Here is a 27,789-nt window from a genome sequence, read left to right as displayed (position 1 = left end):
AGAACCGCTGCCTAGAGAAATGCAAATTAAGGCCATGATGAGAGATCACTACACACCGAACAGATAAAGTCACAACACTAAATGCTGGCAAGGTTATAGAAAAACTGAATCTCTGTTGGGAATATCAAATGCAGTAGCCACTCTGGAAAATAGCTTGCAGTTTCTTAAAAACCAAACATAGAGTAACCATAGGACCCAGCAATTACACCCCTGAGCATTTACTCCACAGAATGAAAAACTGATGTGCACACACACACCTGTCCATGAATGTGCATAGCAGCTTCATTTGTAGTGGCTCAAAACTGGACATAACCAAAGGTCCTTCAATAGGTGAATAGTGGAACAAATTGTGGTTTTCCTTAGAACACTACTCAGCAATAAGAAGGCGTGAATGATTGACACACATTACAGCTTACAAAAGATCAAATGTGAATCCATTCATACAGCATTCTCAACATGACAGGATGCTAGAGCTAGAGGACAGATTAGTGGTGGCAGGCGTGAGGGACAGTGGGAGGAGGCTCTGAATATAACTGTAAAGGGCACAGAGGAGATCTTTGCTGTGATCTTTTGTCCTGTATCTTGATTTCAGTGGTGATTATTCACCTCCATGTGATAAAACAACTTAGAACTATGCACACATTGTACCAATGTCAACATTCTGGGACCATACATACCACCTTGTATAGTAGTTGGAGAAACTTGGTGAACGGTACACTATACAGATCTCTCTCTATTATTTTTGTCAACTTGCTTTGAATCTGTAATTAACCCCAAATAAAAAGTATTTTTTTAGAAACTTACTGATAAAATGATAATCACAGCTAACATTTAGAAAGCACCTACTGTGTGCTAGGTTCTTGCTAAGCATTTATTTTATTGCTAAGCATGCAATTACTCCTAATCTGCAAGGGGAAAATGTATATAAACTGTATAAAGTGTTGTGTCTATGTTCTGGTGAGGAAATGGGGGTCTGGAGAAGTCAGGTAAGTGGCTCCAGATCTCACAGAGAGTAAGAGTTGAGACGAGGATTCAAGCACAGGTGGTCCAGCTCCACTACCTTCTGCTGTCCTGGCTCCCAGGGATGTGTCCATTCCATTGGGCCAGGGCATGCATATGACGATGGAAGGATATTGGGATGTAGAAGAATGCCTATGGTAGAGCGTAATCTGTTCTTTCTTCCATTCCTTGGCTGGTCTTCGTACTTGAGAGAGAGTTGCCAAGTGTGTGAACAAGGTACTGTAGAGTACTCCAGGGTCCTGTAGGGCAATGTGGTGGCCTTGACCCAGGTAGAAGGAAAGCTGCCTCTGTAATTGGCCAAGGAGAGTGGAGTTGTTCTCACTTCCACTTGCAGTCAGTGGTTCCAATGAAGTGGACTTTCCCAAGGGACCCTCTTCTCGTATTCCATGAAAACCAAGCATCAGAGAAGGAGGTATTGCAAATAAAATAGGTGTTACCATTCTTCCTCTTCCATTTCTGAGATATAAATCCTCCTCCAGTTTCCATCCTGATTTGTTGAAGTTGGAAATTATTTGTTTCTCTGCTCCCTGTCCAGCTGCCTGACCTCCCCTGGATCCCAGGCTTTACAAAATCTGTGGCTTCTGCCAACCCGAAAATGCTTGGCACTCCCCAGCCTTCTCCTTCTCTGAGTCTGAGCCCAGTTCTCCCTCTGATTCCCGTTTCCACTTCACTACCTGCCTGGTGTAAGTAAGTGCTCCCAAATACAATCTGAGCAGAACTGTGTTCTCAAGGATGCACCCTTGGATTTATTGTGATGTCTTGTTTTTCTTCTGACCGGTATAATAGGAAGGCAGGTCTGTACTCAAAACAGTTGGCTCAGTATTCTGGTTGAAACTAGTTAAGTTATCGGAATCTCTCAGGCAGATGCCCTGGCAAGGACTGAGTTGCTGAAGGGGAGAGAGGGAATGAGTTAGCGGGGTCTTGGAAAGCTCTGCTCTGGAGGGATGGCCAAGTGAGGCCTCTTGTAAAAGGAGAAATGCTGTTCTATTTGTGCAAGGAAAAGCCATTTTTCTGTCTTGTAATTATTACTCTTGGTTGACTAGGTAGCCAACAGTCTGCTAAAACTCATGTTGGGAGGGTAAATATGAGACTGGAGCTTGAGCTGGGTTTGGGGAGTCAGATTTGGGCACAGGAGTGTCAGGAAGAAGGTGGTTCGTGGGAGAGGCACAGGCATAGATTCTTTGAAAAGATGGAGTCCACAGTTGATGTTTGCCTGAGAACCAAAGAGGCCGCCTGTGGGAAGGGGCACATAGAAAGATTCAGGCTGAGATGCTAACTGTGGACACACGGCTGAGGCTGCAGTCCAGAGAGCAAGACACAGGGAGAGGTTCAGAAGGTGGAGGCATGGAGCCTGGAGAGAGGCTTGAAACACAGCATCTGGAGGCCATCTGCCAGGGGACTCTGCCTCCCCTATGGTGGTGGTGGTCATGGTCCACCAGGATCCACCGTTGTTGCTGAGGCCACACTTCGGGTCATAAGACAGAGGCCATGAGAAGAATCCGGGTCCCAGGTACTTAAGAGATTTTACTGACTGTGTTGTGGGGCCAGGCTGTTGAGGAAAGAGTCTAGTTCTCCAAAGTAAACTCCCATCAGGGTCACATGACTTGCACACATTAACATACCTCTGGTGCCCCACCCTTTCCAATTCAGCCACCCCTCTCCATCCCATGGTGGTTCTTCTCACCTTAACAAACCACACCACACCGGTGCATTAGGGATTGTTACCAGGAAAAAACAGAGGCATCCGCCCTTACAGTATCCGATAGTGGTTTGTGCCTTCTTCTCCTGGGTCTCAGCCCTTGCAGAACTCCCCATCTCTCTCAAGGCCCTCATGATATCAAGCACTCCAATGTCTAATATCATATTTTAAATCCTACTATTACACAGGTCCTCAAAGTAGACATAAAGCCAATGGAGAATCATGATTCTAGTTGTGTAACCACACAGTCCCCACAGTAGGAATTGCAGAATGTCTTAGGGTAAAAGAGAATTGTAGGATCATAGGAGACCTTCTGCATGATAAAAAATGAGGCCAAGTATGAGGGAGGGAGGGAGAGTGGGGGAGAGAGAAAGAAGGATCAAGAAAGGTCAAAATCTAGCACAATTTTCAGAAGAAAAAGGTGAGAGGTCCCTGAGGACATTGATGTTCCAGTTGCATCCTTGCTGCTTTGGTAGGACTTTCACTGTGGTTCATCTTGACTTGGTGTGATATTTCTCAGGAGCAGAATTTGATTTCCAAAATTTATCTTCACAGACCTGTCATGGCTTGCTGGTGGAGCTAATTTTAAAAGATGGATTATTGGTTTATCATACAAATAAAGCCGATACTGGCAGTAGACAGGGCGCAGCAATATCCTACGCCAGTACCAACAAGGCATTTGTTTCTTTACATGCAACAATGCATAGTCATCCATTGGATAGCCTCTTGACCCGAAGTCAGCTCTGAAGGTTAAAGGAAAGGTGTCATAAATGGTCCACCTGAGCTCACCTCCTGCAGAGCCACTCCTGCCTCACTCCATGCCGGAGCATTTGTGCTAAACTTTCCTGAGATCCCGGGTCTTGTTCAGATTCCTGGCACACTGGGGCTGTTGTTAAGACTCTACTGCACTCCCCTATAAAGGAGGGTTCTGACTAAGTGACATGATGCAGTGTGTCTCCGTTAACGGCCGTCCATGGTGAATCATGGAGACTGAAGTTAGCAAGGGTTCCAATCTGGACTAAAAAAGTTTAGTCCACATAAATCTCAGGGCCTCATTCACCGAACTCACCCAGAAAAAGAAAGATCATCGACTTCTCATATTATCTAATTTCTGGGCACTGCCTATGGAATCACTCTGTCTCATTGAAAAATAAAGTATATTATGAGAAAAGTGAGGGACGGGTCCAGGGCTCTCTGCACTGCCTGTTTTCTTTTATTATTATTGCCTGAGCAGTATTCATTGTTTGTGCCTCAAAGCCACCAGACAGGGTCCTACAAATCTCCCTGGCGCCCTGTGTGGGAGCCAGGCTGAGATGATATGTAGCCCTCTGGATGCTCCCAGCATCATCATTCTAGACCCAAACTGAGATGTGATTTAGACGGTCCCTATAAAACTGGGATCATTGGCCTAATCAGAGCCATTTATCCTGTCTTGGGCTATCAAATCAGTGCTCGTGGGTTGCAGGGAGATGGGGGTGTGGGTGTGGGTGTTGGTTCTGGTATATTTCACAATGACGACTTTGAAGAGAAGCTCATTTAAGAAGTGAATGCTCTCTGTAGTGTATCGGGGCAGAGCCCTGGCAGGAAGGCACAGTTCCACTTAGCAGCTCTGTAGGTTGAGATCTGGACCATCTGAAAAGAGGATGTCGTTTCTGAAGGCATGACTCCAAAACAAATGCCTGCTCACTTGAGTTAGAAGGAAAATATAACCCTCTAAAATATGGTCCCGCCTAGTTCCTTCTAATTCAGGGACACCAGCAAACGAAAAGGCATATGCACCGAATGAAAAGTGGGATGTGAAAAAAAAAACCCAGCAAAGAAATATGATAAAAATTTGGATCACACCAGCTTCTATTTATGCTGAATATTTTACTTTGTTGAAGTCATTCGTGAAAATAGCCATATTGGAATGTGAAAAATCTTACATTCAGCTCGTGTTAGAGGAAGATAATGTTCATTTGAGAGATTTTGCAGTCACAGTCAAAGCAAGGAGTGAATTACTCAGAGCAAACCATGGAGTGGAGCGGAGGGGGAGCCCCACTGTGGACGCCCAGCCGCTTGCCGCAGCGCCGATGGTGAATCCTGCCGTCTCTGAGTGCTCCCAGCAGACCGGAGATATTTATTCACACTAAAGAAATGCAGCTTCTAACTATGTGGAATGACTCCCTCCTGACAAAGTTTAAGTAAATTGTGCCAACCCACCGATGAAGCAGACTGACATGTCACGAAGTGACAGCTGCCACGTCAACACGTTTCCTCGTCGCCGGCAGCGGCTGTGATCTGGAGCCTGTCACACCGCAAAGGAGCTCCATCCCTTGATTTCTCCTGGCATCGCCTCCCCTGTCTAGTTAAACCACCTGGTCTTAGCGGTTGGACACAGGGAGAAGAAATAGATCGTGGTGCTTTAGTTATTTGTAAAAGCACCTACTTTAGGGAACACAATTGGCAAATTTATTTGAAATAGATCAACCTTTTGAAATGATAATGACATAAAATTATATCAAGCCGTTTCCCTAACCAATAACTCCCACTGAAAATAATGTGCGACAGAGTGAGCTTGAAGCCCAGCTTAGGATCTTGTCTGGATTCAGTGACCTCGGGGTGACTGTTTGATACTCAAATCATGTGTCTGTCTCCACGTCCAGGAGTGTCCATGGTGGTGTATCCTGACCTCCCCGAACTCATAGGTCTGCTGCTGGGCTCTTCGTTAGCACTAGAAAGGGAACCAGCACAAGCTTGCCCTTCATGCCTGACCTTTCCGGGTTTCTCATTACTTTTATTTAAACCCGATATTAAAGGTGAAAACTGTAGTAGTGAAGCACTCGGCTAGTGAGATAACTAGGAGGCGCCGTCTCCATAATTACTGTGTCACTGTCTCTGGAGGGACATGAAAGCTGGTCTTGTCCCTTTAACAGGACAAGTTGCTAATCCCCTTAACATCCCCCCCCCCTTTGGACTGATAATATTTCACAATTTTTTTGCTTTGTAACATATTCCTAAAGGGAGGCTTAACCAATAATGCACAGATTATGGAAATGATGTTTATTAAATCAGGGGCGAAGTTTCTGGAAAGCCACAGAGCTGCTCAGAATATGTAACCTCCATCAGAGACTTCATTTGAATGTTTATTCATGGAGCAGTAAACATTTGTTTTTATCCATTTTATTGAAACATAAATTAAAGAACTGTAATTATGTGTAGGGCAAACAGTAAAGTAATATGCATTTGTCACAAAAATGAGTAAGACAAGGAAAAATGCCATCATTGCTTCATTTGCATCCAGATCCTTTACTGTCTAACAACAGAAAGACCCAGAGGGACTACCTCTGCAGATTAATGTTCTGATATGGTGTGTAAATTAAAAATACACATTCTAGATAGTCTTTTTAGCAAAGAGAGATCGGGGAAGTAATTTATGAAGGTCAGAAGCTACCCAAAGAAAGGGTGGGTTTCTTCTCTCGTGAGAGAGAACTGCAGTGACTTTTATTAAAGTTAATTCGGAGCAAAGAAGAAGTCCCCTTGGCAGTCTCTGCGATGCTGATTGTTTTCAGGATGAGCTATTTGCCTAGCATACTTGACCAGTTTTTAAAAAGGACTTACATGAAGCTGGAAAGACAAGACCTTCACACTTACATGTTGATAAAAAGATACTTTTCAGTGGGGAAGAAAGGTGCAATCATAATGGCTCAGCATAGGCTACATCCTTGTATGTGCAAGAATTCTCAAGAGAGGGAAAAGAGTGGCTAAGAGAAACTGTGCATACGAGGCTTCTTTGTCCTTTCTTTATAGCAATCTAGCAAATTAAAAACACTTGAGTCATCCATCCACCCATCCATCCACCTATCCACCCACCCACCCATCCATCCACTCATCCATCCATCCACCCATCTACTCACCTGTCCATCTATCAATCTACTCATCTATTCAGCCATCCATCTACCCATCTAATCCATCCATCCATCCATCCATCCATCCATCCATCCATCCATCATTTACACACTATGTCCTCTAAGCTAGAAACTTGGAGTGAGGGTAGGAAATAATGAGAGAGATAGAGTAAGGAATTACACAGAGTTCAGGAGTAATGGAAGAGAAACCTAAAATTATTGATGCTTTATGAGGAAAATGTAATAATTGAGAAACTTACAAAGAATCAGAAAGCCTAAAGTCTGGAGAGTCTGAAGGCTCTACAGAGGAGGTGGCATTTGAACTCACTCAGAAAAACTGAGGGGAAGTGGGAAAGAAGCAAGGGGAAGGGAACTCTACAACAAGGGAAGAACATTTTTTAACTTTTCTTACCAAGAATATGTACTGTCAACACAGCGACTGTAACGATGGCTGATGAAATACAGGTTGGACAAATCCTGAGACATTCTTTGCATCTTTTGAAAGTCATTTTACTGGAGGTGTCTCTAAGGTGCTGTCCTGGCACAGCAGCAAATAGAGCTAGTTTCACAAAGAACCTCTGACCTCCTACATGTGGGGCTGAACAGGTGGACTCTTGATCCCGAATGGTCTACCTGGTGCTCCACCTATCTTGTTGCATGAGTATAACCCAGCACAGCAGGAAGGGCCATGTAAGAGGTTTATTATGATTTTATAGGCCTTCCTTGAGTTTGTCAATTTTTTAAAGGGAAATTATTATAAATTCTCTTTTGCTGAACAGTTTTAAGAACTTGAAGCTGTTATGTCACTGAAAGTCAACCATTAACTAAAAGAAAATATAGAAAATTTATACCAGATCGATTCTTAAATTTGTAAGAAATTTGTTCCCTCCTGGGCCTCTCTTACATAAGTGCTTCATATTCTAAGGATGAGTAGTGTGAAGGACACAGTGGGCTTATACTCTGCTAGTGCCATGCCTGGTTCTGGAATCCAGGAAACCACTCATTCCGCCTCCCCATGCCTCTGTTTCTTCATCTACAGCTTCTCTCATCTTGCCTCATCTTTAGAGTGGAGATAGTACCAGTATCCTTATGCCTGATATTATTGTGAGAATTATATGAAAAACAGCTAAAGTATTTAGACCGATGCTGGCGTATTCTAAGTATTCAGTAAACTCTAGCAATTATTGTATTTCAAGACAGTGTATATTTCTAGTCTGAATCTATTTCTAACAACCTGCTTCTTCTGTGAACCAGAAGGCTTGGCTGTGCAGTGAGCCTTGCTAAATATATTCTGCTCTGGATCCTCACCAACCCCAAGGCCTGGGTTTCCTTCATGACTGGATTCTGCCTTACTTGGTTGGGAAGGCCTCAGCTTCTGTTACTCGGTGTAGGGTCAGCGTGAGAATGCTGCCAGGTACTTAGGTTTGAAATAAATGTCTCTGAAAGTACTGCTGCTCCCAGGGCCTCGAACACCTTGACACAACCAACTCAGGACAGAATTAGGAATCTGTCCAAAGGCACAGGCACCCGGTGGTCTCTAACTACCTTGTCAGTGAGCCCCTTCCTGTAGGATGTCAGCAGTGCTGAGGCGGCTGGTGCGCCCTTCATGAAACATGAAACTGTGCTTTCCACGGGCTCTGACTGCTCCAGGCAAATTGAGAAACTCTAACGGGGGAAGGTAACGGGCTAATTTAGTTTCTAAAAACACCTCCCAGGATTTGTGGGGACCCTGAGTGTTCTGTGGCTCTCAGTTGTGTTTTTCAGCCAGCTGTGAGTTATAACAGCACATCACTAGAGGGATGGTGCTCCTATGATATATGGGAGCAGTAAATCAGCTAAGCATCATGGCCTTGATGATGTATGGCTCCAAACTACAATACGAGTTTAAAGGAGATTTTAGCAACCAGAGAGCTTTTAAATTTCAAATTTTCTAAAAATTAAGGTCTTGGTAAGTCAACGGAAAGCAAGAGGATGGAATCTGATGCTGTTCAAGTGTCACTGAACTCAGAGAGCCGGGGGCGTGTCTGTTCCTTTTGGCTTTCAGCTCACAAGGTGGAAGTAATTGGCAGGTTCTTCAGCGTCTCCTCCAGGAGAGGAGAAGCCCGGGGAACTGAACAAACAGGAGTGAGTGTCAACGCATCTTTGCCAATCGATTTCCCCTTCTTCCGCTCTGCAAGCCGCAGAGGAGCTCATTCTTGTCCCAAAGTCCTGGATCGAGTGAGATGCTGTGGGAGGCTTTGGGCAAACCCATGAGAGATTATTTTTGTCTTCTTTGTTCTAAGGAACTCTTCCAGTGAAATTCAGAACAAAAAAAACAGTGAAAAAAAGTAGATCAACTTCCTCACCCATTGCTCACAAATTCAAAACGGACGCACAGGAGAAAACTCGCCTTTTCTGTCATTTGTCTTTGTGAAGGAAGCACTCATTGCAAATGAGCAGAAAATAAAAGGTGGATGGCACGCGGGCTGCTCAGCCCAGCAGGAAACGGAGCTGTTGTCATGGTTCCATCATCTTCCCTGTTTTAACAATGTGTTTGTAGGATGCCAATGTTGCTTATGAGAATGTACCCATTTTGTTAAAAAACCATTCTCTTTTGGGGGTGAGAAAAATCACTGTCAATTAGGACAGCAGGTGCTGAGAGAACTTCTCCTCCTCCTCCACCTCCTTTTTAAAATCCTGCTGCAGTAAACAGACCGAAATGAGAAATCTCTCTACTGTTCGTGTAATAGACCCACCAGGAACAGCGAGAGACAATTACATTTCAAGTGGCTTCTTCTACTTGCCTTGACTAAGTGAATTAGAGGGACGAATGGGGGTAGAGTTACTGCCAGGTGGAGAGAAACATCTGGGCATGAAGAATGAACACAGTCTCCCCTCCCATTATCTTGTCTCCAGTTTTTCCTCCTTCGGTAGAGTCTAACTCAAATTACTATAGATTTTTGGTGTCCACCTCCCACTCCTCCCTGATGCAAAGGGCAGAACATCCTGTTTCCACCAAATAGAACCACTTACTGACTCAAAAAGAAGTCCCCGGGTTCTTTACTCCCATACTAGCAGCCTAACTATGTAATCTGGGTAACGAAGACATGGGAATCGATGCATCACCCACTACCTGAGGCTGTCAGTCGAACAGTATGAATGAGGCTGGCCTGGTGTCTAGAGTGATGTGGGCTGTTTCAATAGTTGTTAGAACTTCTTGGGAGAACATTGCTATAACATTTAATTATTTCTCTCTCATAAGGTAAAAAGCTTTACTTACACTCATTTTAAGTTAGTACTCATTTTAAGTTAGTCTCAATTATAACATTTGCTACCATTTATATAAGAACCTCTTATGCTAGTAACTGTGCATATATAAGTATTACCACATCCTCACCAAAACACGAAGAAGTGGGAACAATTACTGTCTCCATTTTCCTAATTGAGGAAACTGAAGCTTACTGAGATTGAGTAAATTGCCCAAGGTCACCAAACTGGGTAAAAGTGGCAGAGCTGGGATTCTGAGCCAGGGTAAGAGGATGTCAAATCCCGTCTTTGTTATGCTATCTTACTTTCCAGTTAAATAACTACTATTGTGGATGACCATATGTCTTCATTTATTTGGACCAGCCCAGATTGAGGCTTATAGTCATAAAGGGGCCAGTGTAGTTATAAACAGTGCCTCCTTTCACTCCCAAAATTTCGCTTTGGACAATAAATTATATGCCCCCCTAACTAGTAGTATGCTCTATGCTGTGAGATCTTATTTCTGCTGATTCTAAGTATCCTCATCTGCCTCTATGGGTGGGCTTGCGGAGGGGGGGGGGCAAAGAGTAAAGGAAAGGAGGGAGGCAGAGTCTTAGGAAGTTCTTGTGGGAAAATGTTCTAACTGGATCATGTGCTTATTGGCCATTGATGCATCTTCTTTGGAGAAATTTCCATTCATCCTTTGTCTATTTTAAGTTGGGATTTTTGTCTTTTTATTGTTGAGTTGAAATAGTTTCTTACATGTCCTAGATACAAGTACCTTACCAGATGTATGATTTGCAAAATTTTTCTCCCCTTTCCTTTTTGTAATGGTGTCCTTTGAAGCACAGGGTTTTAAAAGTTTGACTTGGTTCACCTCCTTCCACTTCTAAGGACCCTGTGCTTACATTGGGCTCAGCTGGGTAACCCAGGGTCATTCAGACTGTCTCTATTTTTTTAAATATATTTTTATTGATTTTACAGAGAGGAAGGGAGAGGAATAGAGAGCTAGAAATATTGATGAGAGAGAAATATTGATCAGCTACCTCCCACACTCTCCCCACTGGGGATGGAGCCCGCAACCAAGAATCGAATCGAACCTGTGACCCTTCAGTCCACAGGTCGACACTCTATCCACTGAGCTAAACTGGTTAGGGCTGTCTCTATTTTTAAGGGCAGCCGAGTAGCAACCTCAATCCATCTGCAACCTTATTTCTCCTTTCCCGTGGAACCTAACCTATTCACCAGTGTGGATTAGGATGTGGACCTATCTCAGGGGTTCATTATCTGCCTACCACAGCCCTGTGTTTGTTGTTCTTAAGAATCAGGTTGACCTCCTGTCATTGCTCATTGCAGATCTGAGGGAGAGAGCTTCAGGCTGGGCCAGCTGGTGGAGGTTGCAAGGACACCAGTTATGAGCAGGGTAGCTCTCTAGCCTCCCCTGCCCTTTCCCCACCAGGATTTGATCCCCTCTCATTGAATTGCAATATATTCTAACAAAGATAAAAACAGCAATATCATGAAACTGACCATCCTCGGGTGAGAATGGGGTAGAATAGATGTGTTCAAAAGGATGGCGGGAGAAGCACAGGTGGCACAAAGGATGCAGGGCCGGTGAAAATGTCTTCGGTGGGATTAAAGCTCAGAGAGCTCCTGCCATTGGATAAAACCCAGAGGTAACAGAAAGGACTTTTATAGCTGAGATTTGCTGAAGCAGGGGGCCAAGAAAGGGTGAATCTGCTACTTGGTATAAATTCAATAAAATTACTAAATGGAGGGGGGGCGGACTTGACATTGATAACTTTGTTACTCTATATAATATTTTGGGAGTGGCTTTCAACTAGGAAGCAGTGAGGTGGAAATGGAACTCAGATGATAACACCCTTGCCCTAAGTGAATTCAAGACCCTAGGCCAGGGGTGGGCAACCTTTTTGTGAGTGCGTGCCAAAACCAGAAAAATCTCTGACTCAAAATTCTTCTGCGTGCCAACCCTAATTTTTTGAGAACATGTTAGGCCTTCTTGATATCTCTTAAGGTGTATGTATGTGAAGAACCTTAAAGAAATAATAAAATTCATTCGAGCGACAAAAACACAGTATATGATGATGAAAAATACATTTATTTTTTAATGTATACATGTACACTGATAGTCTGACAGAAAACTTTATGGCTCCGTCTGATATTATCAGTGGGACTTTTGCTGCAGCATCACTGATGACAGAGATTTTACATCAGGTTTATATTTTGTGACCTTCAGAGATATGCACGAGCTACTACTTTCATCCGTCAGGCTACTCCTATTATGAGACTTAACAAAATTCATCACTGAGAACAAAGATTCACAAGCATATGTGGATGAAACCAAAACACTGGTCGGATCTAGGAAGGCAGGGAGAGTTAAGGCAGAGGCATAGAAATTGCTCTTCCCCTCTTATCTGAAAAATAAAAAAGTCAATATTAAGAAAAAATTGTAAATGGAAGATTGTAAGAGAGGGTTTCGCGTGCCAGCAAAAGTTACTGGTGTGCCATGTTTGGCACACGTGCCAGGGGTTGCCCACCCCTGCCCTAGGCAAAGGCAAGCCCCTATCCCATGATCCTGAAAGGACTTAACGGATGTGATCAAAGACATTATTGAGAAATCGGGGAGCTTGGGAGAGGCATCAAGTGGCCAGCGTGGAGGTGTCATATTTGGAATGGGGAGAAGCAGGTGGCCTCCTGAGAGATGTTGTCATTTGGTCAAGAGCAAACACCCTGATGCCTAATGACAGACTCGGTTCAGATTTTAGCTCTTGGTCCCTCCCTGAAGGAGCTTGGGCAAGTCACTTAACCTCTTTGGTCTAATTTGTCACCTGGAAATGGCTGTGCATTTATTAACTGTCTCTTGGGAGTATTGTAAGGGTTCATTGAAGTAGTGATGTCAATCAGCCCAGGGACTGATTTCAAGAAATGTTAATAACAACAATTACCACTACTAATGATGATAATAATAATTGGAGAAACTAGTGGCTCCAGGAACCTTACACCAGTGTTTTCTAGAGTGATTTTCTCCCTCCTCTGCAGCTGCTCTTATAGATATTTTTTGCAAAACTCCTTGGAAAAGTTGTCTGTGCTTATTTATCTCCCTTTCTTCATCCCCCATTCACTCTTAAATCGACATCAGTTTTTTTTTTAATAACAGTTTTATTGAGATAAAATTTACATAACATAAATTCACTTCTGTTAAGTGTACAATTCCATGTGTTTTTTGTATATTCATAAAATTTTGCAACCATCACCACTATCTAATTCTAGAATATATTCATCACGTCCAAAAGAAACCTTGTGGCCATTAGCAATCACTCCCCATTCCTTCCAGCAACTGCTAATCTACATCCTGTCTCTATGAATTTGCCTGTTCTGGACATGTCATATAAATGGAATCATACAATAGCTGGCCTCTTGTGTCTGGCTTCTTTCACTTAGCATAATGCACAAAGTATCACTCTTTCGCTCAGCAGTATTTTGTTCCTTTTTAAGGCCAAATCACGTTGTCTGGTTATGCCACACTTTGTTTTTCCATTCATTATTGATGGACAACTTGGATTGTTTCCCTTGTTTGGGTATTATGAATAATGCTGCTATAAATATCCATGTACAAGTTTTTCTGGGGACGTATGTTTTCATATCTGTTGCATACATACTTACAATGGAATTCTGAGTCATATGGTCACTGTATGTTTAACTTTTTTAGGGACTACTAAACCATTTTCCAAAACAGCAGCGCCATTTTACGTCTCCACCAGCAATGTATGAAGGTTCTAGTCCACATCCTCGCCAGCACTTATTGTCTTGTGTGTTTTTTTAATAGTCATCCTAGTGAGTGTAAAATGATATCTCAGTGTTGTTTTGATTTGCATCTCATTAATGATTAATGATGGTGAGCATCTTTCATGTGCTGTTCAGCTAGCTTTCAGCAATGGTGGCACTGTTGATTAAAATTCTTCCTCTTAACATTCTTTTCTCAGCCTTTAAACTTACCCTCTTTTTATTTGCCTCCTTCCCCACTGTATCCTTAACCTGAATCCTACTTCTTCTCTTCCCAAAGTACAAATGCTGAAGTGTCTCAATTCTGAATTTTTAGCTCTGCCCACTGTTTTTCTTCATGACACCTATTTCCACCTAAAATTAAAGCGTATATTTATTCATACAATTATTTCTTTTCTTCACTGCCCATTGAGCTGTAGCTTTATGGGGTCTGTCTTGTTCATCACTATATCTCTGGTTATAGACTAGCACCTGGAAATAAATATTTTTGTAAAAATAAGTGTATTAGAAAAAAGTAAGTGGATGCTATGTGAATAAAGAACAGGTTCCATAAGTAAGTTTCTAGATTGCTAATTGAACAAACTTAACTTTCCCTTTTTAAAAAATACTTTGTTACTGATTTTAGAGAGGCAGGAAGAGGGAGAGAGTGATAGAAACATCAATGATGAGAGAGAATCATTGATCAGCTGCCTCCTGCATGCCCCCACTGGGGACTGAGCCCACAGCCCAGGCATGTGCCCTGTCTGGGAATTGAACCATGACCTCCTGGTTCATAGGTCCACACTCAACCGCTGAGTACTCTCCTGGGCTAACTTTTTCATCTACTCCTCTCAGATACTTTAATATGCTAGTCAACATTGTAGAATTTATTTGACCCTGAAAACTTTTTGGTATGCTTCCATACCAAAAATTCTTAGGTGGAAATAAGTGTCATGAATTTTTTAAAATACTTTTTCAACTCAAGCAGCTAAACTTCTTGAGACCCTAGCAATTTTTAAAACCTTGTAAAAAAAAATAAAGTCTAGCAAAATTTTGTAGTGTTGTATTAATAGGAGGCTTTGTTAGCACATAGAAAGTAAGTTGTGGTCACAAAGGCACAATATTGTTATCAGAGAATTGCATGGGTGGAATTTCTCTGTTGCTAGTGGGAGTGGACAACTCAAGCAGCTAAACTTCTTGAGACCCTAGCAATTTTTAAAACCTTGTAAAAAAAAATAAAGTCTAGCAAAATTTTGTAGTGTTGTATTAATAGGAGGCTTTGTTAGCACATAGAAAGTAAGTTGTGGTCACAAAGGCACAATATTGTTATCAGAGAATTGCACGGGTGGAATTTCTCTGTTGCTAGTGGGAGTGGGTTTCTTATGATATCTTGAGAAAAAGAATTTTCAAAGACGCTCATGGGAGAATGAGTGCTTTTGATTTGTGTGGAGTTATATCTCTCTGTTTGCAAAGTCCCATTTCCCTTAAGCCAGTCCTGGAAAAGGTGCAGGCAGGGTTCAGCAGAGCTAAAAGCAAAGCCAGTGTCCAAAGTTTCTGTTCCGTGGTGGAGCTGAGTCCACACAGCAGCACGCTAATTCCAGTCCATCAGTCCGTTGGGTGCGGCCACATGGCTGTGGGCATGTGGATGAATACACGGGAGTGCACCACCTGCAAAATGAGAGCCAGGAGCACAAGAGGGCCAAGAGGAGGGAATACCTTTGTTCAGGAGCTTGTGTATTTCAGATTTCTCGCCCTTGCAGTGGCCATGCCTATTCTGGCCAAAGACATGCTCCCAGGTATGATTGACAGCTAATCACCTTCCCCGCATCATTCAGACCTTACTGGGCATGCACCTGTTGTCCACTCCCTTCCTCCAGAGATCTGTGGGGAACAGACCTGGAGCGTATTAAACTGCAGCTTTCTGGCAAAGCTGTACAAATGGCATGCCTATGTTACCTGGCCTTCTCTTTGCTCCTTTCCTGTTAATTAATTAATAACTGGAGTAATTAAAACGGTATCAATATGAACTCATTAAGAATAGGTTATGTCAAATCCCTATCTGTGCTGTTCATAGGGTTTTTATCAAAATGATAGTCTATCAGAAGGCCTTGGCAATGTATTCCTTCACAACAGCGAGATTGTGAGCTGGCTTTATCGTGTTTTAATCATGATTTCTCTTTTCTGGGAAGTGGAGTGGGTTGTCAGGATCTTGAGATCAGTCTGTCACTTAAGAATTTATGTCAAGACATTTGGCTGGGTTGAGATCTATGCCCTTGAGGGAAATTACCTGTACAGTAAACTGTTTCCTGTCATCGGTGTCACAGTGAATTTCAAATGTTACCAATGCTCAAGAGTGGCACTTCCAGGACTGGGTGGTAACAGCCCATAGAAATAGCCCTGAACTCTAAACCCAGGAGAGCAAGGTAAATATAAGAAGGCACGGAGGGGCCTGGTCCCGGGAGGTCTCCCTCCTGTAAGTTCAAAGCCAGCTGTATGTCACAGAAGGTGGCCAGAGTATAGGAAGCTGGGGAAGCATTCAGTCCTGGGTCTCTGATAATGCAACAGGACAAGCCAAGCATTGAGATCTTGGTGCCCCCATTAGCACATTTGGCAGGAAAGGGGTTCAGGAACCAGTGGTTTTCACAGTATAGTCCTGGACCAGCAATACTGGCATCACTGGGAGCTGGTAGAAATGCAGGTGTGAGGGGCCGGTGGTCTTTGTTTTGTCAAGTCCCAGGTGCATGTTCAGGTCGAGAACCACTCGTGAAAGCAACAGAAATAAGCTGAAGCGGCAGAGAAACTTTAACCAGGCGTCGTTCAAGGAGCCTCTTAAATATCTTTCCTGCTGGTGTGGGAACCATCCCGGAATATGATGCTACTGCAGCTACCTGTTGAGCCCTGCCTATGTACTAAGCGCATAATAAGTACATGCTTAGCTGCTCTGATCCTCTTAACAACCCTGTGAGATAGGAACGGCAATAATCCCCATCATGGATGAGGATACTGAGATACAGGCCTTAGGAGGCAGGGCCACAGCTTGTGAGTGTTGGGTCCAGGGTTTGTGTTAGGGATTTTGGCTACAGAACCCTGATCTGATACCTGACTATTAGATGACAGACGAATGGGGGAAAGGGAGGGAGGGTGGGAGGGAAGGATACCAGCAGGTTTGGAAGTAAAGACTGAAGGCTTTTTTTCCTGGGCTTGCTTTAAATCAACCAGCCATGACTTCAAAAATTTCACCCTGGGCCTGTCTGGCCCTGCTTGCTCCTAAGAATTTGGTTCCATGGGAAATTTGTGATTTACTTTTCCCTGTTTGCTTTTCTCCCTATCTCCAATGCTCACATGGTCTTCGTAAGTTAAGCGTACACTCATCCCAGTTGCCAAGGAATCCATGTCTGGCTTTGTCCTGGAGAATATTCTGGCGAAAACATGTCACTGTGTGGGACTGTGTGCTGAGGGGCTGATGCGAAGCTCTCTGCTTTGTTCACTTTGGGCCACCCTGCTCCCTGCCTTCCCTTAACAGCATAGCATCTCTCCCCCTTGTGCGCAAAGCCCCAAGGACACGTCATCTCACCTTCTGCAGAGGCCCTTCGTGGCCTAGGCCTAACCACAGTAATCAAGGAGGGGCGGGCGTGATCAGGGACTGAGGAGGCTTGATTCTTTGTCTGCCTCTCCACATTTAGGCTTTTCATTGTCATTTTCCTCCCCGCGGGTTGTAATAAACACTAAACACGTGAACACAGCTCAAGGACAGGAACGAGGTTTAGCTTCAGCCAAGGGACAATAGAGGCTATTTGGAAAGTCAAACTTTCAAATGGCAGTTTAGCCTTGAAGAATATATTGAAATAGATGTGCTGTGTGCCTTGAGTCACAATCTCCGCATAATTGCATTGCTATGTATATTACCTGGGTACTTTTGTAGGCTAAAGGAATGGGCTGTTTGAAAGATTAACATCACAGGGTCCGTGTATGTGCTGATGAAAAAGGCGGGGCAGGAAGCAGGCCCTCTGGCTTTTTGGGCTGACCCTGCACTTCCTGTGGGGCCTGCACCTCCAGGTTTATTCAGAGCATTAAAGGAGATAACTGCCAAGCACACTGTTTCCTTACCATCATAATTAAAAGTTTAATAAGTAAGAATTATTTAAGTCGTTATTATTTGCTTATTATTTGAAGCCCGGATTCTGTAATTCGGCCCATATTCTAACATACTTTCCCTCATTTGTTCTTTACTTATGCAGTTCTCTGTTTTAGTCAAGTCTTATTTCCTGTCAGTTTCAGAGGCGCTGTGGTCACCTTTTAAGACATGCTGTCATTTCAAAGCACTGGCTAAATACAACCAAGACTGACAACTATGAATAATTCCACGGAGCCCCTAAAACACTCTGGCATTTCACTCAGAGTCTCATATATGCCACCAAGTTGTTCTTCTTGGTCTGTGCCTCTATTCTCCGTAGACTTCACATCCAGTTACCAGAGAACGCCATCTTCCTCTGAGCAATAATCCAGCAGGAACCATGAGTAAATGGGCTTCGTGAGGGCATCACTGTCAAGTGTGAAAATATATGGGGAGATAATCACATTTTCTTTTTTCTTTCTTTGTATATTTCCAGCACGTTCACATCCACATTCTGCCCAGGAAGGCTGGAGACTTTCACAGGAATGACAGCATCTATGATAAGGTAGGTCTGCTCGCTCTGATCTTACTGTTTGATCACGGGCGCTGTCCAAGTGCTGAAATCACCCTGAATAGGTACTGGCGTAGAGATGGTCCTGGATTCCACCCAACAATGACTTGGGAAGCAGCAGTACAGGTGAGATAGCCCAAAACAGCCATTATGGCAACTAAAGACAAAGGAATTTATAATGATTTCTTTTTCAAATGAAACTGAGCAAAATCTTAATACTCTTGTGATTTCTGACTGTTATTTATCAGAATGCTAAATGTTTGCATGGAGACATGTTCCAGTGTCTCCATAGGAGAAAATCTACGTGACAACCAATGGAAATTAAGGGCATTGATATATGATTATTTTAGTCAAATGCTACATTTAATGTTTAAATACTTTGGACTTCAGCTTGTCTCTCCTTATAGCATTTATTCCAAGTCAAACTTTGAATTATCATTAGCAAAAGCTAGGTTGGTTTGAATGATATAAGTGTAACCCATATATTATCAGCATTTTAGCAGTTAGCTGATTTCTAGATACTTCCATTCAAAGGTATAAATGTAAAACCACTATGAAGATCATTCAGCAAGAGTCAGGTGATCTCCTAGGATCTCATGTACATGAGCACCTTCAGGCATCTGTACATTTAGAGCAGGCATGGGGAACCTTTGGCCCATGGCCGCATAAGGCCCCGGAAATCATTTGGTCTGGCCCTGCCAAGGCATTAGGTGAGTTAATTAAATGTTTGACCAAATATAGCAGGCTAATTTTTAAGTTGGCAATTTTGTATGGCCTGAGAATGATGTTATAAATATCCAAATGGCCCCTGGAAGATAAAAGGCCCCTGATTTAGGCACATAGCCTATGGTGGATCAAGCTGGTATAAAATATAAGACAATTTCAATTTGACTATTTATTGTAGCCAGTGAAGGGTAAATATGTTCCCCACGCATAAGAGCAGATCAGATGGCAGCAGCACCTGGAGTGCTTGGTTAAATAGGCCATGAGGTTATTTTTGGATGCAACAAGGAAAATGCTGTGATTGATTAGCAATGTCTGCCATAGTATCAATAGGAGAGAGGTACCAGTTAGTCATCTATTTGACACTCATGTTCTAGCCCTTTGAGAATAATTTCTAAAGCACCCAGTTTCCCTGGATTAGATGGAACCTGTGCATCTTGTTGTTGTTGTTGTTGTTGTTGTTGTTGTATTTTTAAGGTTTCTTTGCAATAACTGGGCATTAAAATCACTACCTAGACCCTAAAAATAAAGAACCAGAAATGAGCAGTTAGTATTGAGACTTTTAGTTATTATTCTGGGATTCACTGGGTCCTTGGAGGTGATTGGTTTTACTAGTATGCTTTGGGGATATCCCTCACTATGTGTGCTTCCTGTTTTCCAAGGCCTGGAATAGACCTGTGTAGGGTGAAAATGCTCTGGTCACTGGTCCCCAGATGCTGGGTGGTGGGCCAATTGCTGCAAATTCATTCCCAAGAAGTCCCAACCCGAGAGATTCTGAGCCAGTGAGTTACCGAGGCTCTGAGGAATCAGTAATTAGGTGGGCCTAAGAAAGTTCCCAGAAGATTCCAAGGCATGGTTAGGTATGGGAATAGTGTCTCTCCCAATCTGGGCTTTCCCAAAGTCATATCTAGTAATATAATTCAAATTCATTTTTGCTGCTTGTGGAATGTGGTTTGAGGTTGGTAAGGGCTTAAGTCAAATTGGAAGAAACTCAGAATTATGGAGTAATTATAAAGAGATGCATTTTAAAAAATACAATTACTGATCTTATTAGCGTAAACTAAAGTTAATAAAATGTTGCCAAGTACAGGCTATTTTCATGAATAAATTAGCAACTGATTTATATACAAGTGAATACTGCTAAAGTGGTATTAAAAGTGCTTGAAAACTGTTTTTTTTTCGGGGCTGAATGGTAACAGTAAAACCTCGTTTATATAATGTGCTTGGCTAAAGTGGTATTAAAAGTGCTTGAAAACTGTTTTTTTTTCGGGGCTGAATGGTAACAGTAAAACCTCGTTTATATCCAAATGTGCTTGTGATAGAACTGCAGGGTCACATTGCAGCCCAGTTAGAAACACAGTGTCAGACCCAGAGGCTGTGTGTGACCTCCCCTCCCTTACTCCTTGTCCTTGTGAACAAGCTCCCACAGTGTCTCTAGCCCCACCCATGAGTCAACACATGTCCCTCCCACCCACCTATTAGGAGGACATCTCAGGAGATGTAATTACTGCGAGAGGTGTGTTTTTAATCAACTGGTAAGTCCTATGTCGTATAGACAGTACTCCCTGAGGGAGATTGTGGTATGAGACTTTGAAGAGATTGAACTTTGAAGACAAGCAGAATTGGGTTCAAATCCCATTGCCACCTACTGATTGTGTGGCATTGGGCAAGTCACTTAACCTCTGTGCTTTAATTCACACATCTCTAAAATGGAGATAATAAATACACTTCAAAGATTGTTATGTGTAATATATGATATACTGGACTTGGTACATACTAAGTAAGCCTTTATTAATAGGTAGCTTCTTTATGTTCTTCTTTTTAATTTTGTTAAAATAAAACAACAACAAACTAGCAGTAGTGAGTAAGTGGAGAACCTGGATTCAAAGCCAGAGTATTGGATGCTCCCATTCAATATTCTTTTCACAAGAGTCAGATTTCCAGTTTCCCCTCTGCCTCTAACCACTAATTCTCAGGTTCCTCTTCCTCTATGTATGAAAATGCTTCTCCCGTTTGAATACATAATAAGATAATGCCTCTAGAAAGTGGCATGAGAAGCGTGAAGCACTGCATTATTGGCTCAGGACTGAGTGATCTTAATCAGAAAAGATGGAGTGATGAGGGACAACGTTCTTTATACTGAAGGGAGCACTCACTCGAAATTATGCATCTGCCCATGAAATACAACAGACAGACTGAGACTGGCTTGGAGGGTGGGGAATGGGGAACAGGGCAGGAGACTGCTCTCCATAAAATGTAATTGTATTCCTACTGCTGCAGAAATAGAAAGCGATGCCTGAGGAAGCCCTGCGTGATAAATTAGCTAGGAATGTGTGTTCTCCCTGGGCACTGTGTAAGAGGGATGGTGGCGAACTAGCGCAGGCTCACAGGAAGGGGGTTAGGGTGGTGGAGTCTGGAAACAGTGATCTGGGGAGTAATTGGAGGTGGAGATGTTTTGTCTGGAGAAGGGAAGACAATGACAGAGTCTGTGTTTCTAAATGTCGGAAGGGCTGGCAGGTGGCTCCAGGGGGAAGATCTGGGACTTGCAGACGATCAGCTCCATATAATAACAGGTCGAATTGCTAGCAACGTCTGAACACTCACAGTGCCTCGGGGGAGGCATGGAAAGCTTTCCATCCCTGGGCCCATGCAAGCAGAGTGGATGGCTGTGATTCGTCCTTGGATGGACCACAGGGTTTCATGACTTTACAACTCTGGCCCGTTTGGTTATTACCACCACTTTTAAGTTATGCAAGTTCTGTAGCAAATACTGTGGGTCTTTTTTGTTGTTATTAGTATTACAGCGTTTGGGTTACTGCCTAATGGGGTATACTCTTTTTTGTTCAGTTCATGGAAATATATGGTATAACTCTTCTTTGACTTACATGGGACTATGCTCTATTGGTTTTTCTCATTCCCAGCCTACTTCCCATTTTTCCCTTCAGCTCACAGTTGGATTTTGATGGTACAGGTTTTCTTGCTTTCTCATATGTTTTATTTTACTTGAAAAGTATTTTTTAATGATGTGCTTTAGTTTGCATGCCAAGTGGTTTTGATGAGTCTGAATGCTATTAGGCATGTCACTCATTCTCTAGGTCACTGCAGTTCCCACTACTCCGTCTCTTACCAAGGCTTGCCTCACTCCTTCATGATACCTGCCTGACCCCTGAAGGCATTTGAGTTTGAAATCCCTGCCTCTTTCATGAGATACTTTTCTCTCTACCGCTCAAATGTTACTACTCCCAGGACCCTCTGTCCAGTCCACTGTGCGTGTCACTGATCTGTAGCTAATTTACAATGCTATGGCCCTGGGTGAGTTCTTGAACTTCAGTAGTGCATCCTACCTACCTTCCTTGCTCCTGTTATTCTCATTATCTCTAATTGCTTTGCTTTTGTCAATATGTTAGTTTTGTTCCCACCTCAGGACCTTGGCATATGTTGTTTTCTTTACCTATAACTTCTTTTATCTCTTTTTTGTCATGTAACTTCACATCTTCATCCTAATCTCAGCTCGAGTGTCACCTCCTCAAAGAGTTCTTGTCATTGATCACCTCATTCCATCTAAAATAGCTAATCCCTCTGTGGTAACTCTATCATATTACTATGTTTATGTCTTTATTAATTATGACACTTAAAATATTTTATTAGTTTATTATTCACTGTCTGCATCCCTTACTACATGATAAAGCTTTGAGAAGAGGAACCTAATCTGGCATAGAGCAGGTCTCCAATAAATATTTGTTAAATGAATATTTGAGTACATGAAAGAACAAGGTGTTGAGACAGAAGAACTTGAAGTTCCCTACTAGTCCTAACATAATTTGAAAGGAGAGAACATCTTGCTTTTCTGAACTAACTCATAGCTGCTTTGGGTGAGGTTCTGATGTGGTGATATCAGCCATCTGAGGGGCTTTGACAGAATGGAATCTGTCAGAAATCAGTGTGCAGACAGCTGCAAATTGTGGTGCCTTAGAAAGATGTGGTGAAGTAATTATAAACCTTGTCTGATTGCTAAGCAAGTCTGGTAAGCACATGTCAAAATTGATAAGTAACTGGCCTCCCCAAAACCTACACTTGTTTGTCTCTAACAAATACAGATGTGGGATTTGCTGAAAGCAGGCTCAAGAACTTCTCTTCCTTTTTTTATTTTTTTTAATCCTCACCGGAGGATATTTTTCCATTGAATTTTTAGAGAGAGTGGAAGAGAGACGGAAAGACAGAGAGAAACATTGATGTGAGAGAAATACATCAATTGGTTGCCTCCTGCATGAGCCCTGACCAGGGCCTGGGGCCAAGGAGGAGCCTGCAACGGAGATATGTGCCGTAGATCAGAATGGAACCCAGGACCCTTCAGTCCACAGGCTGGCTGACGCTCTATCTAGGCTGGCTGAGCCAAACTAGCTAGGGCCTTCTGTTCCTTTTAATTACAGCTTTGATTGTTATGTGCGAGTTTATCTTCATCTGCTCTTCCTCTAGCTTTCTGTCTTGGATTTGTCTTTATACATTTTTTTTTTTTACTAATTTATCTTCCCCATTTCAGAGGATGAGTCTCTCTTCTTTCCCTCAAAATTAAGTTCAAGTCCTGCCCTTTCCAAGGAGAATCTGTTATAAAGCCCATTCTTTATTATTAGTTGCTCCCTAACCATTTCTACATCTGTGTTCTCTAAATTTCTGAGATTTATGTGAGGCCTTCTCTGAACTCAGTGGGCCCTCCATTATCTTGACAAGTTGATGAAGATGACAATAATGATCTAAATAGGTCCTTGGGTAAAAGAGCATGTCCAGCTAACATGGAGAAGGGAAACCCCCATTGCCTAATGCCATGGTACATCATCTTATTAACTCTGTTAGGCTTACCCTAGCTGTGGCCTAAATAAGCAACTCACATAACTGTGTTGGACAGTTCATCAAATGCTTATGGGTGACATTGAATGGTTGTGATTATGCACTGTATACAAAACCCATTACTGATGAAGGAAGCGACTGTTATTAGAGCAAATGGGAATAGCAATCAGCAATTGGACAAATTCAACCATGAATTTCATAGATAGAGCAACTGTAGGTTCAAGCATGTCATGGGAAACAATTGCTTGGCTTAACACAATGCATGAACAAAATCTATTTGCTAAAATGCAGGCCATTTGGCCCTGAGGGCTGGAGAGAACTATTATACTGCTGATAATATTTGAATTTGGATTTCTTTCACGCACCATTTGACTATGGGCTTAAAGTCCATGGGTCCCCAGTTGGCACTCCAAAAAAGAAGGAATGTTTCAGTGAGATAGTTAATTAACTTTTCTCCCCTTCTGGCTTAAGTGATGTCCTTGTACTAAGGGATGAGTTTTTGAATGTTTGAGAATTTTAGAATGTGAACTTGGTTACCTCTTGTTCAGAATCTGGATGTGATGTAACCAACAAATGCATATTTAGTGGTGGCAATTTAACCCTGAGTGATTCTTCAGATGCTCTTTGGCTCCATATTTTAATGGTAAGTGAGCTGCATAGACATCTGGCTTACCATTTCCTATGTGAGACTATCACTGAGTGAAATCTCTGTGTCCCTTGGCCATGAGAAACAAAATGAGCAGGAAGTCTTTACCTGACAAACAATCATTTCTACCATTTTTCCTAGTAGAAATAAGAATTCAGGGAGTGTCCATTTTAAATTAGTTACATTTGGGGAAAGTCTATCACGTGTCGAATTGTTGAGAAGCATAAAGGGCTATAATGATGGGGGGTGGTCTCCAGTGAAAACTGTGAGATGACTGGTCACTAGGAAAAACAGTGAAGGAAGGCAGAATAGTGTCTGATGATGAAAGGACAGGTGTCTAGAGGCTGTGCCCCAAGGCAAAGGATGCTACCTCTAAGCTGTCCCCTAGAGTTTGCTTTGAGAATTGCCATCCCAGGTCAGTTTTCCCAGAAATGCTATCCTCTGTCATTTGAATTTGCCCAGTTGCATATTAGTGAGGAAGAAGCAAGAAAAAGTTAACCACGTGTTAGTCTATCTATAGTAACACAGTAAAACCACTCTGTCAAACTCCCTTGTGGACCTCTGTCATTATAGTCTGCATAAGGCTCTGTGTGCAGTGGTATCTGTCCTCCACAGTGAGTTCTGTCTCCAAACAGACATGTCCCACAGAAATCAATCGATAAGGTGCACTTTAGTGAAGGTAGAATTGCCTGCTCCAAGAAGTCCTTGTTGCTGGTCTGTCTTCTTCCCTGCCTCTCACAGTGACTGCTACAATCAAACCTTAATTAACATCAATAATTAAAGATGGGACCATCTGTATATTTTTAAAAAATAATTAAAACATTTAATTAGGTTTTTCTTCAAGGTTCTTGACTTAAGTACTAATAGCTGTTACTTAAGAAGAGTGTCCAAAAATTTGGTAACTTTGGGTCCTACGATCCACTAAAGACAAGTATTTAGATCTCACATAAGCAAATTTTCCAACTTCATTTTATTTAGAGTTGAGAGTTTTGGGAATAGGAACAAGAAGAGTTATAAATAAATTATTATTTTTGAGCTAAATTATTAATAAGTTCAGAGTAAATTATGAGCAGAAATGGATAAATACAGCAAGAAGAAATATGAATTAAGCATTGACACTTTTCTATCAATATAAATTATAATTCAAATAAAAAAGCCTCAAACATTGGACTTGATCTTTCTTTAAAGATGGAAAACAAAATAAGCAAGAATTAGAGGGGAAAGGAAAACAAAAACGATTACATTTCTCAAGCCCCAAAGTATTTGAAAATGTTTTTTGCTTTTTAATTATTAGCCATTCATTAGACAAAGGAGTGATACATTTATTTTAAATAACCTTTATAAATACATCCCACTACCCCTTAGCTTGGAAGCAGGGCTCATTCTCAGAAACCAGCAGAGAACAAGGCCTCTGAGTTGCCTGTTTCAGATAAGGTGCATAGAGCCCTGGAAACATAGCTGGGTGCTTGGTGTCCCAGCTTGAGGCACCAAAAGGTGGTTGTACTTTTTTCACCCTCAGGTGATATCTGTTATCTATGTGACCCTACTCTATACTTTGCACATTGTATTCTAGAGCAGCACTGCCCAATAGAAATATAATTTGAGTCACTTATATAATTAAAAGTTTTATTGGCTACATTAAAGCAAGTAAAAAGAAATAGGTTTAATTAATTTTATTGATGTAACTTTAACCCAGCATAAGCAGAATATCACCATTTTAACATGTGACCAACATAAAACATTTTCAAGGACTTATTTACATCCTCTTTTTATATGTCCTTGAAACCTCATATGGATTTTACATTTCCAGTACATCTTGACTGAGATTAGCTACATGTTGCTAGTGGCTAACAAATTGGACAGTGAAATTCTAGAGTTTATTATATCCAACAGCTCCATCCGTTTTCATAAAGTATAATTTGACACAAAGCCTCTCATTGTTTTTTCACCCTGGACCTCCAAATCCAGAGGATACTAAAATTTTTCCTGGTTTTCAAAATTATAATATAACACAGGAGTAAGTCATCCAACAATTGAATGAGTTCTATCATCTCTGATCAAAGACTGTTGAAGCTTTAAAAATGAAATGACTTCAAGGATCGATCCTTCTATACGGAGATTACTTTTATTTTTTGTCTTTTGGTTCCTTTTTTTTCACCAGGGAAGCTCACAAAACAACCCATGAATTTTGGAGGACAGACAAGCCACAGTTTTGATCACTGTTTCTGTAGACCATTGCTCTCTGAGTGGCCCAAGCAAGCATTATTTAGGTGGCTGAACTTTCTTATTCTAATTTTGAAAAGAAAGCCATTAAATGTCTTTTGGAGGCAATATCATGTAGGACTTAAGCTTGGGGATCTGGATCCAGATTGATTGGTGTCAGTCTCATCTCTATGATCTTGAACAAGTTGCCAAACTTCTATATACCTCAACTTTCTCATCTGTAAAATGGGGATTCTGATGGGGCTGTTGTGAGATTTAAGTGAGTTATCCTATATAATAAAAGCCTAATATGCTAAGTGTCTGGTCGGTCGTTCAACCAATCAAAGTGTAATATGCTAATGATATGCTAAGGCTGCTCAACTGCTCGCTATGACATGCACTGACCACCAGGGAGCAGACACTCAACCAGTCGACCAGTCCCTATGACGTGCACTGACCACCAGGGGGAAGATGCTCCTACCAGTAGGTTAGCTTGCTGTTGGGGTCTGGCCTATTGGGACTGAGCGAAATGGGCCGACACACCCTGGAGCCCTCCCGCAGCCCCTCCCCGGCTGGCCTACCTCCCGTGTCTTTCCCTAACCCTGATCATGCGCTGGTGGGGTCCCTTGGTCTGGCCTGTGCCCTCTCGCAATCCAGTACCCCTCGGGGGAAGTCGGAAAGCCAGTTTCGGCCCAATCCCGCAGGGCAGGCCAAGGGACCCCACTGGTACATGAATTCATGCACCAGACCTCTGGTTATATATAAAGGCCTAGAACAATGCCTGGTGGAGAGTTAATGCTTAGTTAATGTTAGCTTTTATGGTTTATATAAGTATTAATCTTATTATCCTGAGGGCATGTCTGAGAGCATTCTAAGGAGTTGGTGGGAGTGAGTGAGGAGTTAGACGCTGGAATAGGTGACTAGAGGCTACCTTCTCTGGAGACCAGGAGGTTTTCCAAATCCACCGAACACATTAAGAGGAGATCATAGAGGCTCAATGTCATTACCTGTGACCATCATGATGCATGCCTGTGTGCCAGCAGCCTTCAGAGACATAGCAGGTCAATAATCTGT

At 42.3% G+C, this 27,789-nt stretch overlaps 1 protein-coding gene across 2 annotated transcripts in view; it reads left to right on the top strand.

The window, feature by feature from the left end:
- FHIT (fragile histidine triad) overlaps nt 1-27,789 on the top strand; it is a 733,138-nt gene that overhangs the window by 542,990 nt on the left and 162,359 nt on the right. For both annotated transcript variants that reach the window (XM_005868429.2, XM_014541387.1), the window contains exon 4: nt 18,225-18,293. In XM_005868429.2, the coding sequence (XP_005868491.1) occupies nt 18,225-18,293 (69 nt within the window). The remainder of the gene's footprint in view (nt 1-18,224; nt 18,294-27,789) is intronic.

The sequence above is a fragment of the Myotis brandtii genome, unplaced genomic scaffold, assembly GCF_000412655.1.
Source record: "Myotis brandtii unplaced genomic scaffold, ASM41265v1 scaffold268, whole genome shotgun sequence".
In the NCBI taxonomy this organism is placed as follows: Eukaryota; Metazoa; Chordata; class Mammalia; order Chiroptera; family Vespertilionidae; genus Myotis; species Myotis brandtii.
Note: the sequence above shows the minus strand (reverse complement) of the source record. Positions and strands in the feature narration are given on the sequence as shown.